Source organism: Sparus aurata, chromosome 7, assembly GCF_900880675.1.
Source record: "Sparus aurata chromosome 7, fSpaAur1.1, whole genome shotgun sequence".
Classification (NCBI taxonomy): Eukaryota; Metazoa; Chordata; class Actinopteri; order Spariformes; family Sparidae; genus Sparus; species Sparus aurata.
The window spans coordinates 7,559,794-7,584,268 of NC_044193.1; the positions used below are offsets into that span (position 1 = coordinate 7,559,794).

The window sequence follows — 24,475 nt, forward strand, 5'->3', positions numbered from 1 at the left end:
AACAAAAAAGTAGTGTGATAATAGATAGATAATAATATTGTGTGGTAATAAATTACTTTAAAATGAAGGTAACTAGTAATATGTAATATATTGCATAAAATGTCTTGCTAATTGTTATATATAGATTACTTTTTAGTAACTAAAAAGTAGTATTATAAGTAGTTTATCACTCTACCCAGATATTAATATTGTAATGTAATATATGACTTTAAAAGGAAAATAGCTGGTAATATGTAATATATCGCATAAAATATCTTGGCTATTTAATATGCATTATTATTTCATTTTTGTTAAGTAGCCTAACTAAAAAGCAGTTTAATAAGAAATGTATTATCTATGCAGACAGTCATTTTGTAATGTGGTATATGAATTTAAATTAATTAATTTAATTAATTAATTTAAAATGAAGGTAACTAGTAATATGTAATATATTGCTTGAAATATCTTGGCTATTTAATCGTTCTATATGGATTATTTGTTGTTGTTTTTTAAAGTAACTAAAAAGTAGTGTAGTAAGAAATGTATTAATCTATGCAGATATAATATTGTAATGTAATATATTATTTTAAAATGAAGGAAACTAGTTATATATAATATATTGCATAAAATATCTTGGCTATTAAATATGCATTTTTTTAAGTAACTAAAAAGTTGTGTGTAAGTAATGTATTACTCTATGCAGATAATAATATTGTGTGGTAATGAATTACTTTAAAATGAAGAAAAATAGTAATATGTAATATATTGCATAAAATATCTCGGCTATTTAAACGTTCTTTATGCATTTTTTTCAAAGTAACTAATAGTGGTGTAATAAGGAATGTATTAATCTATGCAGTCAGTGATATTGTAATGTAATATATTAATTCAAAATGAAGGTAACTAGTAATATGTAATATATTGCATAAAATATCTTGGCTATTTAATCGTTCTATGTAGATCATCATTTATTTTTTCGAACTAAAGCAGTAACTAAAAAGTAGTATTTTTTAGTAGTTAATTACTCTACTCAGATAGTAATATTGCAATCTAATATATGACTTTAAAATGAAAGTAGCTAGTTTTATGTAATATATTGAATAAAATATCTTGCTTTTTAATATGCATTTTTTTAAGTAACTAAAAAAGTAGTGTGATAAGTAATGTATTACTCTGTGCAGAAAATAATATTGTGTGGTAATAAATTACTTTAAAATTAAGGAAACTAGTGACATGTAATATATTGCATAAAATATCTCGGCTATGCATTTTTTAACAAAACAAAAAAGTAGTGTAATAAGAAATGTATTAATCTATGCAGACAGTAATTTTGTAACGAAGTATATTAATTTAAAATGAAAGTAACCAGTAATACGTTTTTTTTTAAGTAACTTGCCCAACAACTTCTCACTGAACCAGGCTGCACCACTCGTGTTGTCGCCTCCAGCCTGTTCAGGTTTCCTCCACTAGATGTCGCCATTTCCCCCCAGAGGAGGCGACAACAGACCGCCACGCCTGTAGGCGGACCAGCACAGTCGTAGCCTGTATCGTCAGACCAGACATAGGAGACAGACAACAACAGTGACAGATCAAGACCGCATTTCTGTTTGCAACCAACTATGGGTGTAGTCTGAAAAGTGGATACAGTAGCGCACCGCAAAATACCTCGAAGTTTCATCCTCATGAAGGAGCTCCGTCCTGGCTGAGTTTGGGAGATGGGAGTACTCAACATTGCAGACCAGGTAGGCTGAAAGAGGAGCGCTCCGTGCTGCTGCTGTGGCGCAGTCTATTTGCTGGGAGATACCTGCTCTTGTGCGCAACATATTAACGTCTTATTCGCGGAACGACTCGTTTCCATCTGAAGCTTATAAGTAGTGCATGTTCAGTGAAGTGTTTATGGGAATCATAATGGTGTAATTCGCTGTGGTTGGCGATGCTTGGCGTACATACGTTCACCCGTACGTTGTTGCAGCTCTTGTCGAGGCCCTGCTCTGGGTCGCGGCCAGCAGAATTAGCGTTAGCTTTAGCCGTTTGGCTAGCTGACGTAAGTAGTGAGACAACGGCCTGTAGGCCTCAGACAGGACTCTGGGTATTTGCTGGAGGGAAACAACAGTCGCATTAGGCTCTTTAACGCAACATTAAACGCTCTAAATGCAGAATTTAACATGATTTTATGGCACGTATCTCGTGGTTAAATGGTTGGATTCCTATAACCAGAAAGTGGCCTGCTCTCAGTGTGATGAACACGAACAACTCGTCTCTCCGGATCAACGTATTTGTAGTTTCCACGTTATCACAGCAGCAACTGAGCAGGTTTCTTATTCCTGTATTGCAGCCTCCTCTGGTCCAGGCCATCTTCAATCGTAATGCTGAAGAAGTTCAACTATTATTGCACAAAAAGGAGGATGTCAATGCACTGGTAAGTATGAGATGCATGAAGCTGCGCTGCAGAACGGGTTCATGTCATGAAAGATTTTTTTTTTGCATGCTAAATATGAAAATTCAACCCCTCCTGATTGATCTTTTGTTCGTCCCGCAGGACCAAGAGCGCCGTACGCCACTTCATGCTGCTGCCTGTGTGGGTGACGTCCATATAATGGACCTCCTCATTGAATCAGGTGAGTGAGCTGGATGCATCACTGATGCTTGGATCTGGGTGAAGAATTTGGGTTACGGTTTCTGAATGTGGTGCCTGCTTTAGTCTTTGTCACCACCTCCATTGTGAGTTCCCTGTGCAGCTGTGTTGCTCTTTTCACCTCCAGCATCCTTGTGACCTCTTAAAAAATGCCTGATGGGTTTTCTTTTGTCTGCCAGGTGCCACTGTAAACGCTAAAGACCATGTATGGTTGACCCCGTTGCACAGAGCGGCTGCTTCCAGGAATGAAGTAAGCAATGCTCTCGTTTCCGTTTGCCATTTCAAACAGTCCAATTATCTCTCAGTCAGATGACTTCATCCTTTAATTCTATTATGTATTATAGAACTGCACCAAAATATTGCGCTGATGCAGGAAATGCAGCACACCGCGGATATATGCCTTAAGCTCTCCTTATTGCTTCCTTCTCCCCAGAGGGCAGTGGGTCTGCTGCTGAGGCGTGGAGCAGAGGCAAACGCACGAGACAAGTTCTGGCAGACGCCGCTGCATGTGGCTACTGCCAACCGTGCCACGCGCTGCGCAGAGGCCCTGCTGACCCAGCTGAGCAACCTGAACATGGCAGATCGCACCGGCAGAACTGCCCTGCACCACGCAGCTCAGAGTGGGTTCCAAGAGGTGAGACTTCAGTTATTTCCTTCCCCCATGGCTGTTTCACACAGGACACAAAACAGAGTAACACCTGGCTTTTGTCTTTAATGTGATGGTGTGTAATCAGCATTCACATCACAGGTATTTATTGGGACCAGTTCCAATCAGCTGATATAAAAACACAGCCAGAATCTTTTGCCCCTTGTGACACATAGTTCAGTCGGCACTGAGTTTGAAAGAGAGTCTAAAGTAAAAGATTTTTTTTTTTAAGTAACCACCGTAACATTGTCAATGGCTTCTATGTCACCCAGTCCTTGCCATTAGCCTGAGTGATACTATGCACTTGCAGCACACAACAGAGATGAGAGAAGAAGCATGATGTCTGATTCCGTAGCATCTTCCATCATCAGCTCTGGAATAAACAAGCGTCTGATACAGATTCTATTGATTCTATTGACTTTGTTAAAACTTGTCATGAGGGATGTGATAAACAAAACAGAACACCATCCTGTCCTCTGACAATGGGAACTAAGCCAGTCGCCTATTTGTAGCTTTTATAAAGCTGCATTTGAAAAAAATCGAGGTGCCATTTAAAAATGAGAACATAAGAGTGGTCTGCAGTTTTCATTCATGTATTTATTGCCCTACAGATGGTGAAGCTGCTGCTGAACAAAGGGGCCAACCTGAGTGCCATCGATAAGAAAGAGAGACAGCCCATCCATTGTGCTGCTTACTTGGGTAAGCAAGTTTTCACTTTCTTGCCAAAGCTGCACAGCACACGTCTCCCATTGTTCTTGGCAAGGTTACTTAAATGAGGCGCAATAACATGGCCAAGTCCTGCATCAAAGTCTGGGGTTGAAAGACGCTACAATCACTGAATTAAATAATCTTTCTCTCGTTCTCTTAAATCTCTTTCTAGTTGTAGATGCTGTCAAAATAACAAGAGTTCGTGTTTGAAGTGATGCTGACATGTTTGCTGCTTGTTTGTGTTCCCTGTAGGGCATGCAGAGGTTGTGAAGTTACTGGTGTCCCGCAGTGCAGACAAGAGCTGCAAGGATAAGCAGGGCTACACGCCTCTTCATGCTGCTGCTGCAAGTGGTCACATCGAAATTGTAAAGTACCTACTGAGAATGGGGGCAGAGGTGAGTGGGCTGACATGGATTTTCTTTAAATGTTAATTTCTAAACTAGCCAATTTAAGCTGCCCTATTATCTGTTTTATTAAATGTCACAGCGGATCACGAGAAGTCTTTTATCATCTGCAGCTGAATCCTCACTCTTATTTTAAGATTTCCAGGAATCCTTTTTTTTCGGTCTCTTGCAACGTCTGATCTTGTGTCATGCTTGTGTTCTTCTGTCAGATTGATGAGCCCAACGGCTTTGGAAACACTCCTCTCCACGTGGCTTGCTACATGGGGCAAGAGGCAGTGGCTACCGAGCTGGTGAACCATGGAGCTAATGTTAACCAGCCCAACAAGTGCGGCTACACCCCTCTACACCTGGCTGCCGTCTCCACCAACGGTGCCCTCTGTCTGGAGTTGCTGGTCAACAATGGGGCAGATGTCAACCAGCAGGTATGAAACACAGCACAGTGTCAGTCAGAAAAATGAGTTTGTTCTGTTCTGTAGTAATCAGGCAAGTTAGTGATCATTTTTATATTCAATTTCTTTCCACCACCATCCACAAAACAGCTCTGATCGTACTGAAGTGAATGTGAACCGAGTTAAAATCAAGATTGTTGCTCTAGTTTGTATTTGGCATCTGTAGTTGTTCGCTAAAAACAATTGGGTTCTAAGTATTTCTAGTTCCAAGCTGTAGACAGCTGAAGTACTGAGTGCATTTATTTACCATAAACTATTTGTGTTATCACAATAAACTACAGTTTACTGTTTATCACTTCATGTTCCTCTGAATAAAAACTCTCAGTCTGTTTTTTAGCTAACAGGTAACTGGCTCTCCTGTTAATTTCAGCGCACATTTGTTGTTCAATGTGTAGTATTATTGGGGAGAAATGCATCCCCTGTTGATAGTAAATTTACTGTGTCCTTTCATATTTTACACGTCATAGTTTTTGTTAGTCTCATGCTGTGTAGCCTGCTAGTGATAGTAGCTATAATAACAGCGTTGAACAGCCAGATGTGCTCCGTGGTATTTGGAGCTCGGTCCAGTTTGCCATTAGCTAAGCGGTCGTGATACATACAAAAATCCCTTTTGTCTCGGCGTCCCGGGAAGATCTCTGTTTGTCCCAAACACATTTCTATTGTCTCCGCTCATCAAGCTGCCAGAAATGACAACATAGCCATAGAATGTGGGGGAGGGAAGTGCATGAGGGGGAAAAATGCCGTCATGCATCTCAGGATTCATATGTTATTTGTCATTCCTCCTAATTATAGCTAACATGACCTTACCGATGCTTTCCTCGTTTTCGTATCCTCCACAGAGCAAAGAAGGGAAGAGCCCCCTGCACATGGCAGCCATTCATGGACGCTTCACACGCTCTCAGATCCTCATCCAAAACGGTAGAAATGACTCTACCATCTGATTGATCTGTGAGAATGTGTTGGTGCAGATTTTTCTCTCCTCCTTGTGGTACTTTAGTTCACTCCATCTTTCCTGCTTTCCATTAGGTGGGGAAATTGATTGTGTGGATAAGTATGGCAATACTCCTCTCCACGTTGCTGCTAAGTACGGCCATGAACTGCTGATCAGCACTCTGATGACCAACGGAGCAGACACGGCCAGGTATTGGAAAACCTTTAAGTGGTTTACGTGATTAATATAATCATGTGAAGACCATGTAAAACACATTGAAACACAGCCAAGAAAGCATTGATGTTGGTGTTTCGTGCTCTAAGCGAGCTGGGTTTAACGGGGTTACATTTTTAACATCGAATATTTGGTTTCTAACCATCTGTTTTGTGTCTGTTTGGCTTTTCCAGACGTGGGATCCATGGAATGTTCCCCTTGCACTTAGCTGTGCTGTACGGGTTTTCAGACTGTTGTCGCAAGTTACTCTCCTCAGGTTCGTCTTCGTTTACAGAAATGTTTACATTCTTTACCCTTTTCCACCAAACTGGCTCTGATCCTGTTCACTATTCTTGGAACCGCTGTGCTAATTAATGAACCAGTCCAGGTTTTCAGGGGTGTTGCAAGATGGCAGATCACATGAGCCTTGTTTCCACCTAGCAATGTGGTTCAGTTCAGTCTGCTTCACATTAGAACAGATATTTCTGTGTTTCTATCATCAAACGATGTGGGTGATACCCAAAGCACCACTCCATGCTATCCATATTTTTCGTAGCGTGTCTGATGAAGTACCTAGCACACTGATCCGATAGATAAAGGTGGAGTTGAATCACTGCAGACCACCACAAGACTACTGGTCTCGCTTGTTTTCTTGTTGTAATAAGTAATCACACTTGTCTGCATGTAGCATGTGTGGACGAGCAAGAGGGAAAGGGGCAGGAGGAAGAGGTGAGGAGGTTACCAGGTCAAAGGGTAGTATACCAAAAGTACGACGCTATTGATTCTCTGCAAGCTTTTGTTCTGTTATCGTCACAGATATTTGTTTTTATCCCAAAAACAAACATGGACAAGCTAGTAGTGACAAGACATGGAAGACCCATTAAGTGAAGGACAAATGGCTTTCTCCATCATTTCTCTCCAACCTGTAGAATATGACACGCTCACTGATGTAGTCTCAGTTTTTACTTGAAGTCATGAAAAAACCTTCACTTTATTTTTGGTTGAAATGCTAAAGTCCTAAATTTGGTTTGCGAACCGGAATGGAACCCGTTGGTTGGAAAAGGGGCATCTGATTATTTGCTACATCTGTGTTTACATAGCTCTAACTGCCATCTGTTTCTGTGTTTGCCCTGCAGGTCAGCTGTATAGTATAGTTTCATCAATGAGTAAGGAGCATGTACTATCTGCTGGGTTTGACATAAACACCCCTGACAACTTTGGGAGGACCTGTCTACACGCTGCTGCCTCTGGAGGGTAAGAAGCAGAGTCTGCTTTATAAAGCTGCGAGGATTATTGGATTAATGGTTTCATCCATTAATCGCAAAATGTCTTGACAATCGATTAATTGTTTCAGTCATTTTTCAAGCACGAATGTCAAACATTTGCTTGTTCAAGCCTCTTTAAATGTAAGGATTGGCTGCCTATCTTTGCCATATATGGCAGTGGGTGAAGAGTTTTGGGGGGTTTTTTAACTGTCGGTTGGACAAAAGAAGCAATTTGAAGACATTAATTTGTGCTCTTGAAAATTGTGAGGAGCTTTTTTCTCATTTTCTTTTATATTTTATAGATTAGACAATTTAAATTGATTTTAATCATGAAAATGGCATCACATGTGATCTCTAATTGGATTTAATTCCTGTCCACATCTTTCTATTACAGAAATGTTGAATGTCTGAACTTGCTCTTAAGTAGTGGTACCGACTTGAATAAGAGGGACATTATGGGAAGGTGAGTTTCCCGTCTTCTTTGTTAGATGTCTGTTTAATTTGCTGCTAATTTTACTGACGGAGTGACAGTGATTGAATTGCCATTCTCATTATTCTGTCTCTCCTTTCATCCTCCCCGTAGGACTCCGTTGCACTATGCGGCTGCTAATGGGAGGTACCAGTGCACTGTGACCCTGGTGAGCGCTGGCGCTGAGGTCAACGAGCCTGACCAGACAGGCTGTACTCCCCTGCACTACTCTGCCGCCTCCCAAGCCTTCAGCAGGTTGGCAAGCTCTTCTCTCATGTTCTGTGTTCTCTCTGGAAAGCCAGAAGCAACAAATGCCACCAAATTCTGTTTATGTTTGGCAGAAAGTCAGCTGTGGCTCCAGACCACTGATTGACGGGTAAAACTGTAAAATTGGCAGGTGGATTATTAAAAATTCATGAACAGTTGGTGAACCAGACGAATGATTATTGGCCATATCCGTCTCAGGTTTTTGTGCTTTCTCTTCTGAGTCATTCTCATTCAGTATAAGCTGTTCAGTTTTTTTTATGTAAATAAACTTGAAGGATAAATTCAACTAAAATGATAGTTTTGTCATCATCTGCTCGCAGTCATGATCATGGAAAGTCTGGGAAAGTTTGTCCACAGTCCACAGAACATTTCTGGAGCTTCACAGCAAAACAGTGTTGCAGCATCTTTCAGAAAAACTGAAGTAGATGGGAACTTGTTTTGAAACAGCTTATAAAAAAGAAATGTTTTCTCCATACATCATCGTAATCAAAGTCTTTGAAATCTCTGTGAGTGTACCTGCACCCACATCAGATGGGGTGCGCACTTTATCTTAGCAGCTACAGTGAAAATTACGGCTTTAAAAACGACTAAAAACAAAGTCTTTGCGAATCAATTTGGGATCTTGGAGCTCCCAGAGACCTGGAATACGCCGAACGAGCTGTATGGAGCCTTTTTTTTGGAGTTGTAATTGTAGAAGTTGAACAAAACTTCCTCCAACTCTCCATCAGCTGGCAGGTGAAGAGATAATGACAGAATTTTCATTTTTGAGTAAATGTATCCTTTTTGGGTCGTTTTGCGATGATGTATATGTTATTCTGACCTCAAGAAAGTTTATTGATTCAAAGCATTTCTCGATCTTTTCAGAGTTGATCGTCATTTTTCTGGGAACCATCAGAACGATGAGGATGAGGCGAAGGAGTCCTACTTGTGAGTTCTTGTCCGTCCTTTAACAAAAAACATGTGTCAGTTTAAAATAAAGGCACTTGAATTAAAGCTGTTATTCTCTTTCCCCTCTCTCTTTTTGATACCAGCTGCTTGGAACATCTTTTGGACAATGGTGCTGATCCATCGATGGTTAACTCAAAGGGTTACAGTGCTGTTCACTATGCAGCTTACCATGGCAACAAACAGAACCTGGAGTTGGTGAGTTTTTCTGTTTTTAATCTGAAATCCTCGTAGGTCACACGTTACATGCACTGATACACATATTCCATCCAAGCGGATGATCAACACATGTATTTATTTATTTCGCGCTGTAGCTGAGGGAAATAAACTTTCCATAGTAATTAAGTGATATTTAGCAGGAATGATCAGTCAACAGAGTTGCTTTCGATGGCTGTGTATGATGAAAAAGGTTCAGGTTGATTCCTTGTTTCCTGGTTTATGTTTTAGCTCCTGGAGATGTCTTTTAATGCACTAGGAGACATAGAGAGCAGTATTCCAGTCAGTCCACTGCATCTTGCTGTAAGTGTTGACTTTAAACTCACTGTCTAGGTCGAGACTAGCTGTAATTAACCTCTTTATGTTGAGTAAATGCGAGGTTGTGACCACCATCCTCTGCTACCTCAGGCTGATAAAGGTCACTGGCAGGCGCTGCGTGTGCTGACGGAGACTGCAGCCTATGTGGATATGCAGGATGCTGCAGGCCGTTCTGTGCTCTACTTGGCCGCCCAGAAAGGCTTCGCCCGCTGTGTGGAGGTACTGTTGGCTCAGGGGGCTTCCTGTCTCCTCAATGACAACCGCCTCATGTGGACTCCAATTCATGTTTCAGGTAAACTACTCTCAACCGGAGCAGGAGCTCATGGCAGAGGAATGTGTGTGATTGTTGCACTCTGGACAGAGTCTGTTGTGCTTTATGTAATCCTCTCTGTTGTGCTTTGTTTCATACCAGCTGCCCACGGCCACTCGGACTGCCTGCGCATGATGATTGATTACGGGGAGGAGGGAGATCTCACCAACGTTGTAGACAAATTTGGCCAGTGAGTTGTTGTCTTTGAAAATCGTGGCTTCAGTTTGTTTGTCAGCTTTCAAAAACAGTTTAACAGCATGTGTACAGTTAAATAAAACAAATGCAATTGTTAATGTTTTTTATTATCCTTCAGGACTCCTCTGATGCTAGCTGTTCTGGGAGGTCACACTGACTGTGTCCACTTCCTGTTGGAGAAGGGTGCCTTGCCAGATGCCAAGGACAAGAGGGGCAGCACAGCCTTGCACAGAGGGGTAGGTTGAAAAACACTACACAGCAGAGCATGAGCTACACCACACAAATCTGTACACGACTAATTGGTGGCTAAAGTGGAAGTTTTCTTTAAAAAAAGTGGAACGCTGACACTAAAAATGACAATTACACAGAGAACTTACAGCTGGGGTGGGTAAGATTGTAGAAAGCAGCTAGAGCATAAGTTTAAGCATCTTAAGCTCTCTTGGCTTTTTTTAGTCTTAAATACATAATACACAACCTATTTAGAGGCCTGCAACAGCTAAAGACACTGGATTTCTTTTTTTATTTTGTCTAGAATAATTTACTAACCCTCTCATTAAGTGTTTCACCCTCATTCTCACTACAGAGGAATAATAGTTTAGATAATGTAGTTGGACTGGGGACTTGTTTAAATATTTTGCCTGATATAGTGAAGCTGCATCCAGCAGCATTGGAACATTTCCCTCAATACTGACAAAACTGAAAGGAATCTGTGATCTGTCTAGACAATAAATAAGTTATAACTGTTGTTTCTCTCGGTGGAGATTGTCCCATAACCCCTTGCTCCTCTTTGTCCAGGCGGTGTTGGGTCATGATGACTGTGTGACAGCCCTGCTGGAGCACAAAGCTTCTGCACTGTGTCGGGACGCCCAGGGTAGTACACCGCTGCACTACGCTGCATCCAGAGGCCACACAGAGATCCTGGCCAGTCTGGTGCAGGCCGCCATGGCAACAGACCCACAGGACAAACTGCTGGACAACAAACAATACACCCCATTACACTGGGCTGCTTACAAAGGTTTGCACAGTTTGAACAACTGAAAATAGCTAATCCCCAAACCTGCAATTAATCACTGAAACATCTGTTGTCTATAACGCTGTGTGTGTTTGTTCTCAGGGCACGAAGACTGTTTGGAGGTTTTACTTGAATTTAAAACATTTATCCATGAAGAGGGAAACCCTTTCACCCCCCTGCACTGTGCTCTGTGAGTGTTAACTTGGCGTTTGCTCTTGTTTTGTGTCTTGCGCTGTCAAAACTCTTTGTAGGGTTAAGATGTAATCATCGTTTAATTAACTGAGCCCTCTCGCTTGCAGGATGAATGGCCACAGCAGTGCTGCAGAGAGGCTGCTGGAATCTGCTGGGGTCCATATGATTAACACCAGAGATGCCAAAGGAAGGTGAGGCTGCAGAACAAAAACACTTAAACCCTAGTTCAGACAGAAGATGCACAATGAGACAAAACAGTTTCAGCACACTGCGGTGATAACTTCTCCATCTGAACTTGTCAAGTCACCGTTCATTTATTTAACACTCATGTCTGTATGACACAATTTCTCTGCTGCTCGATCGCTCTCTCTCTCTCACTCGCTCAAGCAGACACTCATTCCATTCATATCTTTTATTTTTGCGGTTTCATTGTACTAGAAATGCAACTCATAATAAGTCACGCACTGTGTTCAGTCATATTTGAAGAAACTACAAATCTATCTATCTCGGCTGATTTTATTGGCAGATTTTGGCTTATTGCAAATATGTATTCTGCATAAAGGTTGAAAGTATGTGCTGATTCAAAAACTCATTTTTTGGGGGGTTCATTGGCGCGACTTAGAAATATTAAATTGAAGTTTACAGTTTCAGTCACTTTAGATAATGAAGTTCTTGTAGAGCGTTAAAATGTCCTGCCTGAGTTACAGATCTTTGTCACACGGGGTTGATGAACATATTTGAGGAGCTTTAAGTATTGGTTCAGTCTGTTACTCATAACTGTAGATTTAACAATGTTATCTAAATCAATTCCTCCTTCCGTCTTATCACGTAACCAGTCATGAAGGTCCTTTGAACTTCAAGCCTCCCACAGCCCCTGAAGCTTTAACACTGATCACACCGTCTCTCTCTGTGCCTGTAGGACCCCCCTGCATGCTGCTGCTTATGCCGAGGATGTAGCAGGACTTCAGCTGGTGCTTCGCCATGGAGCAGAGATCAATACAGTGGATGAAAGTGGACGCTCTGCTCTGATGGTGGCTGCTGACAAGGGACACAGTGGCACCGTGGGTGAGTCTTTGACCTGTTGTTCTCATGGGATTCTTGAGAGCTGGTTGTTTTCTCAAGAAACACCCTCAGCTTGAACAGGTCTGTTGTGCACCTCCTCTGACTGTAATTATCAGATCAGTCGTCTGTAGTTACAGGAAATAAATGTCTTTGTTTTGTCTAGCCATCCTCCTTCACCGGGCCAAGGCTGACCTGACACTGCTGGATGAGAACAGGAACACTGCCCTGCACCTGGCCTGCAGCAAGGTACGCATTATTCATACAGTCAAAGCGTCCTTGAGCAACTACAGTTCCTCTTACATACACAGTATTTTTACACCACTTTCTTTGAATGCTAAGCAGCTCTGCTCGGCAGCAGCTTGTGCATTTTTTTTTTCACTGTCATTTTGTTTTTTCCTCTCAGGCTCATGAGATGTGTGCCCTGCTGATTCTGGGGGAGATCCACAGTCCAACACTCATAAATGCCACCAACAGTGCTCTGCAAATGTAAGAAAAGGGGGCTGAGAACATGTTTTACACGATTTCAGGCCAGTAGCTTTGAAATGTGTTTGTCCAGGAGTCATTTAGTAGGAATTGTAAAGATTCCCCCTGTGTTGTCTATGACTTTGTACACATTGGAATTGAGAATCTGAGGACAGTGAGTGATAAAAATAAACATAATTGCCTTGACTTGATGAATAGTTTGTCTGCCAGCTGTCTCTTACACTGTCCCTGTTCCTTGCCAGGCCCCTCCATCTTGCAGCACGTAATGGCCTGGCTACGGTGGTGCAGGCACTGCTGAGTAGAGGAGCCACTGTGCTGGCTGTGGATGAGGAAGGTGAGTGCTTTTTTATGCTTTTTTTCCAATTCAGCACATCCAGTCTGATCACAGGTCAAGTGCCATGTTAAGTTGTAGTGAGTAAGATTTGGTATTTTTGAAGAATCTTGTGTTTTATCCTACTTAATCATAAATTCTGTTGGTTCGCTGAACCTCTCCACTGAACCTCTGGCTCCTCATCTGCTAAGTGCTCCATTAAAGTCATTGGCTAGTCGCTAACTGTCTGTCTGCTGCATGAGGCGTGTAGGTAGTGAAAAGTTGGGATGAGTAATGTTAGGATTGTATCGATAGGAATTGATACCCCTTTCAGTCCTTTATCAATACTCTTCTCTTTTCAATTTTTTTTTTTCGTTTTAAAAATACACATTAGGAATAGTATTCAATGTTTTAGATATCACCAAATTGTTTCTAGAGCAACAACAGTTGTATGAACAACAGCATGCACCGATGGGTCACGTAGAACTGGGTGATAATTCTCTTTGGGTTCATCACTGTGAGCGACACCTTGAACATAAAGTATTGTTATCCATTGTTGATTGAAAGTTTTTTGTTGGAGGAGCTTGTAAAACTTGGCTAATGTAACGTACGTGATATTTGATTCAAATGTCTGAAGAAACGTACATGTGTCATCTCTCGATCAGGCCACACCCCAGCTCTGGCCTGTGCTCCCAACAAGGACGTGGCTGACTGCCTGGCTCTGATCCTCTCTACCATGAAGCCTTTCCCCCAGCGGGACCCTTCCTCCTGCTCCTGCTCCTCTCCCACCGTCTCCCCCTCCCCAGGTCTCAACTTGCTGAAGCACTGCGGCATCACCGCCACCTGCGCCCCCCTGCCCAGCAACGGCCTCCACAACGGCTACGTCAAAGACCGTCACGGTGCACCGGTCGGCCTGGACGGGTGTCTGTCTGAGTGAGGTCACGCGCCCCCCTCAGTCAGCTGCTATCACCATCATCACCACCAGGGGGGGACTCCCTTTAACATGGCCCCCTGAGGACCAGGAGAGCACCCACCCACATGTCTGTTCCGTGTATGTATGTGTTTGTGTGTCTGTGTGTGCGTGAGTGTTTGGTCTTCTCTTGAGGTGCAGTCAAACCTAATATGCAATTAGATCCCATTCCTCCATCTCCTAGTAGTGCTTAATACGTAGAGGCGGATTGCTCTACAAGGTCACTCGGACGAAGTGTGGCATCTAAAAACAAACACTAGCAATCTGGCCATCTCTAAATCATTTAACCCTTTAAAACCACATAATTATATAACTGACATCTAAGAGCATGGAGATCGCTGTATCCTCTTCATATCATTCAGTATAAAAGTCATATCATGTTTAATCAGTTTTGGTGACCTTGTAGAGGAACATACAGCCTTTTCCCAAAAGAATGATCAAAGAGTTTCTTTGTTTTTTTTTTGTTTTTTTCTTTCTTTTTGTTTTTGTTTTTAATTGTCCGTTAGCCTAGATTTTTATGAAGGAACCACACAAGGGAAAAAAATCTAAATTTTTTTGCTTAAGAGTGCAATGCTTGTGTACTACAGTACAATCTGAAAATTTGGAAAAGGGTCACAAAGATGTTAATTCCATAGTGTACTTTAAATGTACGGCCTAGAATTGTTTGGCATTTTAAGATAATTTGGTAATGCTGCTGAATACGTTAGCATGTCTCCTTCCAAAGGAGAGCCACGTTCGGGTCAGCGTTGTAACATCGACATGTTCTTGATGCTGACTTCATGTTTTAAAGATGCTAAATAAGTGTTTGTTAAGCTAGAATGTTTCTAAGCATATAACTTATGACCAAAGTTGATCAACACTATTATGGCTATAAATTATTTATTTGAGATGAACTGTACTGTATAGAGAAAGACAATAGATCTTGATATACCTCGTCAACTCGTTTAGCAGCTGCTTCATCTTCACCCAGGGTCCGTAGGCCTAATGTTCTCTTTTTGTAGGACTAGAGAACTACTGTAGGATAGTGACTGACTGAGGCCTTGTTTATTTCTAGATGAAGGCTTTACTAGTAATATCTGCCAACAACACCTCATCAAAGCATCATATATCTGAGCACATAAATGAACAAGCCATTTCAATTTATTTCCCATCTCTTTGACAGTGTTTTTGAAGAAAAAAAAAAAAAAGATTTCAGAATTTGAATGGCCTAATTATCGAAAGAGAGCAATCAAGTTTTTTTTTTTTCGTTTTTTGGGCACTAACAGCATTATTTTTTTCTTCTTCTTTTCTTTGTGTTTTTGAAGTTGAACTGGTTTTTAACAAGCTCTCACTAAAGGAGTATTTCTTGGAGCTGGTGAACTAGTCTTAAACATCTAATAGCTCATATCTCAACTTCTCTGTGGTCAACTCTGATCAATTTGAACAGATAAATAGTATTGTCTGCTATTTTTATTGGGCAGTTTTCAAGCAATATTTTTCTTTTGGCCTTTTTTTTGTTTAACGTTATTGAATAGACAATCACTGTCACAAGGGCTTTTGTTTCCCTGGAATGTGTTATGATTTTTCTTTTCCTTTTTTTTTTTTTTTTTTCGTTTTTATTATTTCAAGAAAAAAAAATTTACCTAAAGACTAAACGAATGGCTCTGTGTGTGCCGGGCATTTTACTGTCAGTGTCAACACAAATGCACTGGATTGCCTTTATGGCATCTCATGAAATGCCTTTTTGACCCATGCCTTCCGTAACACATCATTTCAGTTGGATTGCATAGTGGCAGAGTACGATGAGCCCTGACACTGATTATCTTTCCACCCATTTGATAGCAACAGCATTGAACCACAGTTGCACCATAGTTATCTAGTGGAAAATAAATTGCCCCGACATATCTCCGTATGTCCCGGCGTTATCAAGACCAGGGAGTTGATATCCCTTATAGAAGCAAATAGGGCTAAGAGGACAAGGAGAGGGATCTTTGCTTAGGCCAATACCTGTTGTTTAGATTTCAGGAATAGCAGAAATCCAAATATGTGCTTTTTTTGGTGTTCATTTTGTCTTCGTCTCATCCCATTTCTGGTACTAAGCATACTAAAGATGATTGTATCGGACCACTAGAGCTGTTTGTGACTTTTAGATGTTATATCTATGCTATTTTGTCGTCGTTTTAAGACCATCTGCTGGTGGTTAAAATTACACTGAGTCAGATTGTTTTCATTGGTGTGATAGCTTCATATCCACTGGTAATGAAGTGGCACAATTGCACACATTAGTTGACTGGATAGAGAGATGAGGACCTAAACTAGGCAATGTCGTTAAACATCCCCTGCGAAAGGTTTGTTTTATTTGATTGACTAAAACAAATTCCAAGTCCATTTCAGAGCAGTAATTTAGTCTTGTAGAGTCGTAGTTTGCATTTAAATTGACCTTTTTATAATTGATTGAAATGAAATGGATCTAATTGGTGACCCCCAGCTTTCGTTCTCTTGATCAATTTATAATTTCCAGGAGAACAGTTATTATCGTTTTAGTATTATTAATATTAAGGATAGGTACATAATTTTTTGTAATCTCAGGATCTGTGCTGAAGCAGCAGGCAGAATTTATTACTCCAATCAGATCTCAGCAGGATGATTATGTCTACTTCTCTTTTTTTTTTTTTCTTTTTTGATGGGATGTTCCATAATTTAATTCCTTTTATTAACCCAAATCCCACAGCACTTAATTAGATAGTCAAGCACGCACTTTAGTACATTCAGGTTCTAAGTGTGCAAAATGGAGCAGATGTAATGTATGTACTTATGTTTACATGCATGTGTGTTGCTGCTGAATACAGGAAGGAAGGGTTGCAAAAGACAAAACAAAGGCTGCAACGAAATTGTGCTCTAACAATGCATTACTTAAAAAAAACTTTAAAAACTAAAAAAAAAAAAGAGAAAAAAAAAAAAGAAACATACTTTGGGACAGTTTCCACTGCCCACTGACTTTACTTTTTTGCTGTTTATCCATTTCCGGGCAAATGGCCCAACATACAGTGACAAGGTTACGTTACCCAGCCTACTGTTAATAATACAGACTCTGTCACTTAAAGTCAGTCCAGTGGTTCAACAGACACCTCAGGCAGGCTCCTCAAAATACTCTACATACTCTCTCTGCCATCTGTAGGTGCTGTCTGTTGGCGCAGGGATTTTTTTTCTCTTGTGATGTCCTTAACTGACCAGTAAATGGAGCCATTGCCCCTTTGCGACTGTACAAGTTGCAGCTGAATCCTTTTGTTGTATCACAGTATTCTTATACATGCTTTTTCTTTTTTTTCTTTTTTTTTTTATTTGTGTGTACTAGTGATAACTTGAGTGATTGTGCATGGAGCTAGATCACAATTTTGATATAGTAACGGTTGAACAAAGTGGAGCATATACAATATACCTGGTGTCCGAAACGGAAAGCAATGAAAGGTCCAATTGTAGCAATAGAGAGTGTGTGTAATCGTGTGCAGCACAAATATTGCACTGCCATCCATTTAGGCCAATTCAGTAAATCATAGCATAAATGCCAATGGAAGATTTAAATGCGGGTTAGATGTTATAATCTTTGGTCACAAATAAGGCCTGTTTGCCAAAATGTGTTGAGGGGGGGGGAGGGGGGAACCCCTTCTTAGTAAAGCAGCAATGGATTTATGCATATGTTCAAGCAGTTTACAGTCTGACCATCAAATCTGAGCCATGAATTTTCTGACTGAAATGAATGTAGGGTCAGTTTAGAGCAGGACAATTTGCTTTCTCCCGACTTTAAACTGTTGCTCTTCATTTGTCTTGCGTAGATATGATAATACAGGTAGCATGTAATAACATAAATCTCTACATATTCTACAGTATGTGTAGTAGTCTTCCTGCATCGAGGGTCTGGATAGGTTTTTTTTTGTTTGTTTTTTTTTCTCCCCCTTGGCATTATTGTTGGAGTATCGTGTCGCATCGCTCTTCTTTCTCTATACATAAATACATATTTGTGTGGAGTGTAGCCTACAAGGTAAACAGGACAAGAGTTCAGATGAATTAAAACATTCATGTTCATCCATTCCATTAAGATTGCCTTACAGTACAGTAAAACAAGAGGGACAAAAAAAGGTCTACAGTAGACATGATCACACATACTCGTAAATAGCCTATATTTGACAGAAATGCACCTAAGCTACACCCATTTAGTGCCATAGAAACCTTTATTTGCCTTTAGACATAAATCATACTTACTTGGTCAGTAATTTATTCAGAAGTAGGCAGGATTATTACAGTTTTGTGTTTGGAGCTGCATGTCTTTTCCGCAATTATATTAGTCAAAGAAAAACTCTATATAAATATTTGCATGGAATATTAGTACATAAATGCAAGTATTCTGTTAAAATTTGGTGTCGGTAGAAGTCTATTGTATAATTGGACATTTAGAAGAATATTGTTAGTCCCTTTTGGTATTGGCAAAGCAATCCCTAGATTGTGTGTTTATTTAACGAGATGGTTTATAATGTGTGTTACCAGGATTTAAAAAAAAATAATAATCATTTTTGATGTCCAGAAGAAAAAGCATGGTATATACAGTATAGAATTGATTTGCCTCAATGGATGTCTCGGTTTTTACTTGAAGTAAATGGCAAATTTCAATTCAACTTTCTGATCCACTGTTGAGCCTTTTGCCTTAAAAGCTGAAAAAGGAAAATGATACCTGGCAGTACCTGATAAGTTGCATCACCCGCAGAGTTATGCTACTTGGTTGGATTACCAAAAGAAATGAGAAAAAAAAAATTTCTTGGCTAATTTTGGTCTTGCAGACATCTTCGGGTGTCGAGAAGCACACAAATCAATTGAGGTAGCACATAGCTCAAGGTTGCCATGGTGCAGAGATTGTTCTGAGAGGTTAGGATATCGCCATATTTGCCACTGTGAATGAATGAATTCAGAATTCACTCGTAAACAATCACCTTTGGCTTCTCTGACATCCAGAGCCAAGGGACACCGGGGATGAAAGTGGTGTACCTCAAAAAAAAAAAAAAAATATTGATGGAAAGAAAGGAAATTCCTATGAAAAATGCTTGTACAGCTATGCTAACAAAGAGTTAAAATCTTGTGATCCATCTTGTCGTGGGTAGTGTAATTCTGCTTAAACCAGCCTAAATCAGAGATGTATCTATGCGGAAGTGTTAGAATAGTGTCGGCAGATGTCTCTTGTTTCCTACCTTACAAAAGGGGGCGGCCAACTGCACCTTGTACTTTTTATTATTGGACCTGCAGTTTTACCTCATCAGTGATATTTTGTGTGACTACGCTGACATTTATCCTCTGTGATTTCTTCTCGTTTTTTTTCCTGATGCCAGTCGTGTAGATTTCTCTCTTGTAGTGCGTGCGTGTGTGTGAGTGACTTTTCAATATATGCATGTCGAAACCTAAACATGCACAAGTCCCTTTTTTTAAAAGACCAGAAAAGGAAAAGTTAACCATGTTTCAACGTGTTTCTCTTCATTACAACCAACAGATGAGTCTGTTATCTGGTGCAGGTCATATAGCGTGAAGGGTACAGTCTAATTTAAGGTGGGGAAATGAAGGTAGCTATAAAACTTTACCTCTGTAATTCAAAACAATACAATTTTACTGTATGACTAATGCTAGTTTGACCGCCTTCCCTGCCTGAACACTTGGTTATTAATTTCCCCCCACCAGTAGGACCTGTGTAATATCGAGCACAGTGGTGGCTTGGTGCCTTTTATTTGTTACTACCGAAAGGTACGGTCTTCCATTTGTATTTCCCAGAAGCCTTACAATGGGAAAAATAAATTACACTGAACGACTACAGTAGACAGGCTCATATTCCCTCTGAGCATGAATATTTCAACCCTATGTCATCAGAGTTATAAGAAAGAGAAAAAAAGGCCTCAGAAGCTCCTCCTGCATCAGCCTGGATTTCATTAAGTATTTCCAGTGATGCAGTGCTCCCAAATATTGCACAGCACTGATGCGATTTAGGGCACATCAAACATTGAACGGATGGGGATCAATAGTACGAAAGCACAAATCCAAAGAAGGCACCTCGGGGCTCAGTTGGCTCTCGCAACACCAAGGAGTGAAGGAGCCGATAGACCAAATTTAGGCAAAGACGAGAGGGGACAAGACATCCTCTGAGTGCAGAAAACAAGAGGTTTGATTGTCAGTAACACATTAACTGTAGAAAGACCGTTGTCTGAAATTTCAGAGCTTCTTCTGATTGTTGTTCTCCACTGTTTTGGTATTCATCGACGATCAGTAACTTCACAATATACGAACTGAGTTGTGAAACGATGCGGTACCTGCTTTCAAGATCAAGTTTAGGCAAATTTGTTTGTTGTGACTGTTGCAAAATTGATTGTAGAGATTGTTTTTTTTTTTGTGTTATTTAGGGTTAGACTGACTACGAGTAGGGTTGCAGTAGTAGCTGTGTGCAGTGTTAATAACGGTGTGATCATACTATAGAAGTGACGTAACATTTGTTGTCTTTCCACGACAATTAAGGCATGATTCATCTTCTCTCAAGCTGACCTCCTTTTGAAATAGACAAAAGATAAAAAGTGCAATAACCTTTTGTTTATCATTGCTTCCTCAGTTGAAAAAAGAAAAACTATTATTTAATAAGCCCTTGTTTTTGTTAACACCAAAAGTCACTCATCTGTAGCAAATGAAGGACTTCAAGTGGTCCTCTTGTTTGTATTCAGAGAGGTGGCGTTTGATAGTGGAGTGTTTGATATTCCATTCTTAAAAACTGTGATCAATGTCCAACTTTAAAAGCTGCCTGCTCAGAGAAAGGACTGTGCACAAGTTGACTGATAGATTTTTGAGTAGGTGCGTATATAAATATATATATTTTTTGTTTTGTTTTCCTTCTCCTTATGGATGGACTTTGATGGTATTGTAGTTTGGACTTCTGGTTTATAGCCGGTAGACATGTTCATTTGCATGTGTAGATGTGTATATGCATCCTCTTCCTCCTTGAATGAAATGTTTTCTCAAAAATATTTAGACCTGCTGTCAGTGACGTATGCGGATAAAAGGAAATATGAAATGCCTTATTATTGTTTTCAATGTTAAGCATTAAGGGTTCTTTACGTGTCCCTCCCTTTTCAGCGTGTAGCCTAAAGCTTGTACAGTTAAGAAACTCATGAGATTTATATCTACTGTATAGCCTATGTGTTTTCAGAATTTGTTACTCGGAGGTCCTGTGATTGTGGTTTTAGAGAAACATTCCCCTTGAAAGTGCCGTTTGTTTTCACCAGCAGAGGATGCGTCTTGTGGGGGGGGGAAAATGTATTTACGCGAAGGAAAACAAATGTTCAAAACACTTTCCCAGTGTTTACTGATGAACCTGTTGAACTGAATGACACAAAGTATTTGTGCAGGTGAAATAAGGCAGCAATCTTCTGACGGAGCACCTTATCGACTCGCTCCTTTTGTGAGTCCACGATGGAAGTAGTCTCACACCAAGCTTGATTACTCTAAAGCAGAGCCATATCAGAGAATTTGCCCATTAGGAGCCCCCTTGAATGTGCTATTAGGAATAGCCTACTGTAGGAAAGGATGTAATCTGCATGTTCTGTGACATTTTTTTAGTCGTGATAGTCCCTTTTTTCATGTTTTTTATTTTTAGTCCGCTTCACTGTAGATGTTGCCACCTCATTGCAACTCACAAGCTATTAACAATCCTCTCACAACTGGACTTAAAGCAGGCGTCGATCTGCTGCTGATGCAGCCTTAATTCATTGCAAATTTTAAAAAAAAAAAAAAAACATAATGGATTGCCTGTTTTTACTTTGAGTGGCTTATCTGGGGAAAATACAAAGGAGCCCTTGTCACGAGGGGAAGGACTCTGAATCAGGGCATGTGATGAGTTACAATCAAATAGTTTCACACTGCACCTTCACAAAAAATGGAAAAAAAAAAACAAAAAAAAAAGAAAACGTTGGCTCGTCCACCCAACATTCCAAAGTCGATTTAATTTCCCACAGTCCTGTCCCGCTGATCGAGGAAATCTTTTTTGCTTTTGCTGGTGAATGAAGTGGGCACGTGTGTCAATGACAGGGTTCCCTATTTAGCCTAACGCTGATTACCTCATTTACAAATCTGCAAATATACTATTCTACTGTGTGTGTAAAGGAGTCAATGCCATCACCAGCAGCGTGGTCTCTAGACCTGTGATGACAACAGGACCAATGAAGTTACTCTGTTGAAATTAGCCAGTTTAGAACATGAGCAGTCTGGAAATAATAGGGTAAAGACACTATTCAGAATTTTTCTTTTTTTTTTTCCTTTTTCTAAGGCAGAATGGGCCTCTAAGATTTCTTCAGTTAGTAAATCACCACAGCTGCTACACCAGTCTGCATCTGGAGCTGTCAGGAAAGAGGCAGATACAATTTCGAGATCTTTTGTGAGGCGATATTGCACATTATTTAAGGTGGAAATCCGACGTTACACGCGTGGCTCCTTAAATGCTGACTGGAATAGCAACTGTCGGCACTAGCGTGGTTCCAGAAGTCGAGCCGCGGCCTGGTGCGTCTCACTTTGATTTCAGTGAAACGATCATGTTAGCATCACTCGCTGTTTTTCAGTAGCATTTCTCCTACCTCCTTGTTTTGCAGCCTTGAGTATTGTTTTGTCTCTCCACCTGTTCTGACTAAAAAAAAAAATTTAAAAAAAAATTCTATTCACAGTACGGGAATACAGATTTATCATAAGCAATGGTAGTTATACATGAAAAAAGTGTGCTTGGTTGTGCTGTATGTGTATATGTCTATTTGACGTTGATTAAAAAAAAAAAATATTTATGAGAAGCATTTATACGACAAAATACCACTGGAATGTGAAGCCAGACAATGTTATTATGATGCAGATTATGATGATAGTCTATCCCCTTTAACATTCAGTGGCGAATGGTCAGAGGAGTCATCTTCTTGGAAATAAATAACCAAGCATTGGCTTTTTTGTTTTTAAACACCATCTGTTTCTTTGGTTTCCTCTAGTGCGTATACATCCCTGTCTCGCCCGATAGTGTACATTGTTTCAACGTTTACAGCTTCATTCTGGGTCAGCCATCGATTTGCCCTGCAGTTGTAATGATACCACAGGTTGTCACGAAAGGAAGATAGTGAGGTGGATTTGTAATTCTGTACGAGGGCGAGTTTGAGCCCCTCGAGCCGTATGCCTTTTGAATCCATCTGTCCACTCCGAACCAAATTCTGCTAGATAGGCGTCTGTCTCCACACTGCCCCGACATTTTACATTCAGTTTGACTAAAAGGGGTACAGGACAAGGTGAAAGGTTTGAGGTTTTCTGACCAGGGCCCCCCACCCATCCACCACCCCTGCTCCCCCACCTGCTCACCTATGCCTAATCCAGGACAGGACCACCCCACCTCCCCTCACCCGCATACCCACCCACCCACCCACCCCCCCCGCGTCAACCACCCACATTTCTCTCACCTAAACCTCAAGCCATTCATTTTTCTGTTTTTGTTTTTTCGACAATGCAATCCTGAAAGCACTTTGCCTTGTTATTCCTTTGTCTGAACATGTGAATGATGATTTGTTACAAAAATGTTAAATATGTAAAAGATCATTCACTGTTTTGGAAAAACCTGCATCTGTCTTTCTGACGTTAAAAGAAAAAAAAAAACAATTTAGTGACATTAAACCTGAATCTATTTTATAAAATGTTTGCTGCAGCCAATTGGTCTTGTCATTCAGTATTGTGGCTTAGGGTTGTTTGTGTTCAATAAAGTGCTATTGCTAAATACTTTCTGTCTTTGGATTTATTTCTTCTGAGTCATTTCTTTCTATGACGTAAGAGTTGACTTTTCCTGGTTTTAAAAGCTGCATTTGAACATTGTCATTTTCTGAGCTTAGCAGACTGTTCTACTTTCTAACTTCTGTCTTTACCCACTAAATCATCAGTAATGTGGATATAATCACTCTCAAAGACTGTGTTACTATTTTGTGAAACAGCAGTAGTTCTTCATAGAATATTTTTGCAACATCATCGTAGACATTCTTGGTCAAATTATGTGATTTGTGATATTTGATTTTGCCACCCTGCCCAAGAATTAATAATGAGCTTTTGATTTCAATGTTGTTAATATTTATGCTGTGTACTGCCATCTGGCCTAAAACAAATGCAATATTATTGTAAGGCCATATCACACGACCCTTCATAAAGACACCGATCAACCACAACTTTAAAACCACTGAGAGCTGATGTGAGTAACATTGATCGCCTCGTTACATTGCAATGTTCTGCTGGGAAACCTTGGGTCCTGGAATTTATGTGGGTGCCACTTGACATGCACTACACATCCCAGAACCATTGCAGCCCAAGTAAAACCCCTCATGGTAACAACACCCCCCCGATGGCAGTGGCCCCCCAGCAGGACAATGCTTCCCTGACACACTACAAAAACTGCTCAGGAACGGCGTGAGGAGCACAACAAAGAGCCCGAGGTG

The 24,475-nt window shown here is 40.5% G+C and overlaps 1 protein-coding gene across 1 annotated transcript; it reads left to right on the plus strand.

Annotated features, from left to right (window-relative positions):
* The first annotated feature begins 1,523 nt into the window (after positions 1-1,523).
* ankrd52a (ankyrin repeat domain 52a) lies at positions 1,524-23,771 on the plus strand. The gene is made up of 28 exons (XM_030423429.1): positions 1,524-1,721; positions 2,315-2,398; positions 2,519-2,597; positions 2,794-2,864; positions 3,048-3,248; positions 3,872-3,959; positions 4,221-4,363; positions 4,582-4,794; positions 5,661-5,739; positions 5,848-5,962; positions 6,160-6,242; positions 7,102-7,219; positions 7,625-7,693; positions 7,814-7,954; positions 8,831-8,893; positions 8,998-9,109; positions 9,359-9,430; positions 9,536-9,737; positions 9,858-9,945; positions 10,069-10,186; positions 10,746-10,965; positions 11,065-11,152; positions 11,262-11,345; positions 12,074-12,219; positions 12,380-12,462; positions 12,620-12,702; positions 12,942-13,033; positions 13,675-23,771. Exons 1-28 carry the CDS (start codon positions 1,695-1,697, stop codon positions 13,944-13,946), a joined length of 3,234 nt encoding a protein of 1,077 aa, XP_030279289.1. The 5' UTR covers positions 1,524-1,694; the 3' UTR covers positions 13,947-23,771.
* Positions 23,772-24,475: the final 704 nt, after the last annotated feature.